Consider the following 2500-nt stretch of genomic DNA (forward strand, 5'->3'; position numbering starts at 1 on the left):
ACTTAGACATTTTTACCATAATCCTCTAATATATTCTCTCTAAATGGATTAAAAGCAGAAATTTGATGCTGGGTCCACAAAAACAGAATGTGTGAAGTTATTCATGCAGGGGCTTCTGGGTAACGTAGTGACCTGACGCAGAGCTGCAGGGGCTTCTGGGTAACGTAGTGACCTGACGCAGAGCTGCAGGGGCTTCTGGGTAACGTAGCAACCTGACGCAGAGCTGCAGGGGCTTCTGGGTAACGTAGTGACCTGACGCAGAGCTGCAGGGGCTTCTGGGTAACGTAGTGACCTGACGCAGAGCTGCAGGGGCTTCTGGGTAACGTAGTGCTGATGTGTCTTGCTCTGTGGTTGCAGTGTGCCTCGGTGTGTAGACTTCGCCACAGCGCCCCCTGCAGACATGTGTGATGACGAGGAGAGCACCGCTCTGGTCTGTGATAACGGATCCGGACTCTGTAAGGCCGGCTTCGCTGGAGACGATGCTCCAAGAGCCGTCTTCCCCTCCATCGTGGGACGGCCCCGCCACCAGGTGACCTGTCTGTCTCTCTGTCTGTCCCTCTGTCTCTCTGTCTGTCTGACCTGTCTGTCTCTGACCTGTCTGTCTCTCTGTCTCTGACCTGTCTGTCTGTGTCTGACCTGTCTGTCTCTCTGACCTGTCTGTCTCTGACCTGTCTGTCTCTGACCTGTCTGTCTCTCTGTCTGTCTGTCTCTGACCTGTCTCTCTGTCTGTCTGTCTCTCTGACCTCTCTGTCTCTGACCTGTCTGTCTGTCTCTGACCTGTCTGTCTCTCTATCTATCTGACCTGTCTGTCTCTGACCTGTCTGTCTCTCTGTCTGTCTGTCTCTCAGGGAGTGATGGTGGGCATGGGGCAGAAGGACAGCTACGTGGGTGATGAGGCTCAGAGTAAGAGAGGAATCCTGACGCTGAAATATCCCATCGAACACGGAATCATCACCAACTGGGACGACATGGAGAAGGTTCATATGACCAGTACTCACATCACATGATCCATACTCACATCACATGATCAATACTCACATCACATGATCAGTACTCACATCACATGACCCGATCAATACTCACATCACATGACCAATACTCACATCACATGATCAATACTCACATCACATGACCAATACTCACATCACATGACCAATACTCACATCACATGATCAGTACTCACATCACATGATCAATACTCACATCACATGACCAATACTCACATCACATGATCAATACTCACATCACATGACCAATACTCACATCACATGACCAGTACTCACATCACATGATCAATACTCACATCACATGACCAATACTCACATCACATGATCAATACTCACATCACATGATCAATACTCACATCACATGATCAATACTCACATCACATGACCAATACTCACATCACATGATCAATACTCACATCACATGACCAATACTCACATCACATGACCAATACTCACATCACATGACCAGTACTCACATCACATGATCAATACTCACATCACATGACCAATACTCACATCACATGATCAATACTCACATCACATGACCAATACTCACATCACATGATCAGTACTCACATCACATGATCAGTACTCACATCACATGACCAGTACTCACATCACATGATCAATACTCACATCACATGACCAATACTCACATCACATGATCAACACTCACATCACATGACCAATACTCACATCACATGACCAATACTCACATCACATGACCAATACTCACATCACATGATCAGTACTCACATGCCCTCTCTGCTCTGTGATTGGTCAGATCTGGCATCACTCGTTCTACAACGAGCTGCGAGTTGCTCCAGAGGAACATCCCACGCTGCTGACGGAGGCTCCACTGAACCCCAAAGCTAACCGCGAGAAGATGACCCAGGTACTACACAATATACAGTGTGTCTCAGACTGTCTCAGTGTGTCTCAGAGTGTCTCAGACTGTCTCAGTGTGTCTCAGAGTGTCTCAGAGTGTCTCAGAGTGTCTCAGAGTGTCTCAGTGTGTCTCAGAGTGTCTCAGTGTGTCTCAGAGTGTCTCAGAGTGTCTCAGTGTGTCTCAGTGTGTCTCAGAGTGTCTCAGACTGTCTCAGAGTGTCTCAGTGTGTCTCAGACTGTCTCAGTGTGTCTCAATGTGTCTCAGAGTGTCTCAGACTGTCTCAGAGTGTCTCAGAGTGTCTCAGAGAGTCTCAGAGAGTCTCAGAGTGTCTCAGAGAGTCTCAGAGTGTCTCAGAGTGTCTCAGTGTGTCTCAGACTGTCTCAGTGTGTCTCAATGTGTCTCAGAGTGTCTCAGAGTGTCTCAGAGAGTCTCAGAGAGTCTCAGAGTGTCTCAGAGAGTCTCAGAGTGTCTCAGTGTGTCTCAGAGTGTCTCAGTGTGTCTCAATGTGTCTCAGAGTGTCTCAGACTGTCTCAGAGTGTCTCAGAGTGTCTCAGAGAGTCTCAGAGAGTCTCAGAGTGTCTCAGAGAGTCTCAGAGTGTCTCAG

At 48.1% G+C, this 2500-nt stretch overlaps 1 protein-coding gene across 1 annotated transcript in view; it reads left to right on the top strand.

The window, feature by feature from the left end:
* Positions 1-2500, top strand: part of acta2 (actin alpha 2, smooth muscle) — a 7285-nt gene that overhangs the window by 2529 nt on the left and 2256 nt on the right. The window contains exons 2-4 of the mRNA XM_053341641.1: positions 358-529; positions 849-977; positions 1792-1902. Coding sequence (XP_053197616.1) covers positions 401-529; positions 849-977; positions 1792-1902 — 369 coding nt within the window. The 5' untranslated portion in view covers positions 358-400. The remainder of the gene's footprint in view (positions 1-357; positions 530-848; positions 978-1791; positions 1903-2500) is intronic.

This window comes from Scomber japonicus, chromosome 20, assembly GCF_027409825.1.
Source record: "Scomber japonicus isolate fScoJap1 chromosome 20, fScoJap1.pri, whole genome shotgun sequence".
NCBI lineage: Eukaryota > Metazoa > Chordata > Actinopteri > Scombriformes > Scombridae > Scomber > Scomber japonicus.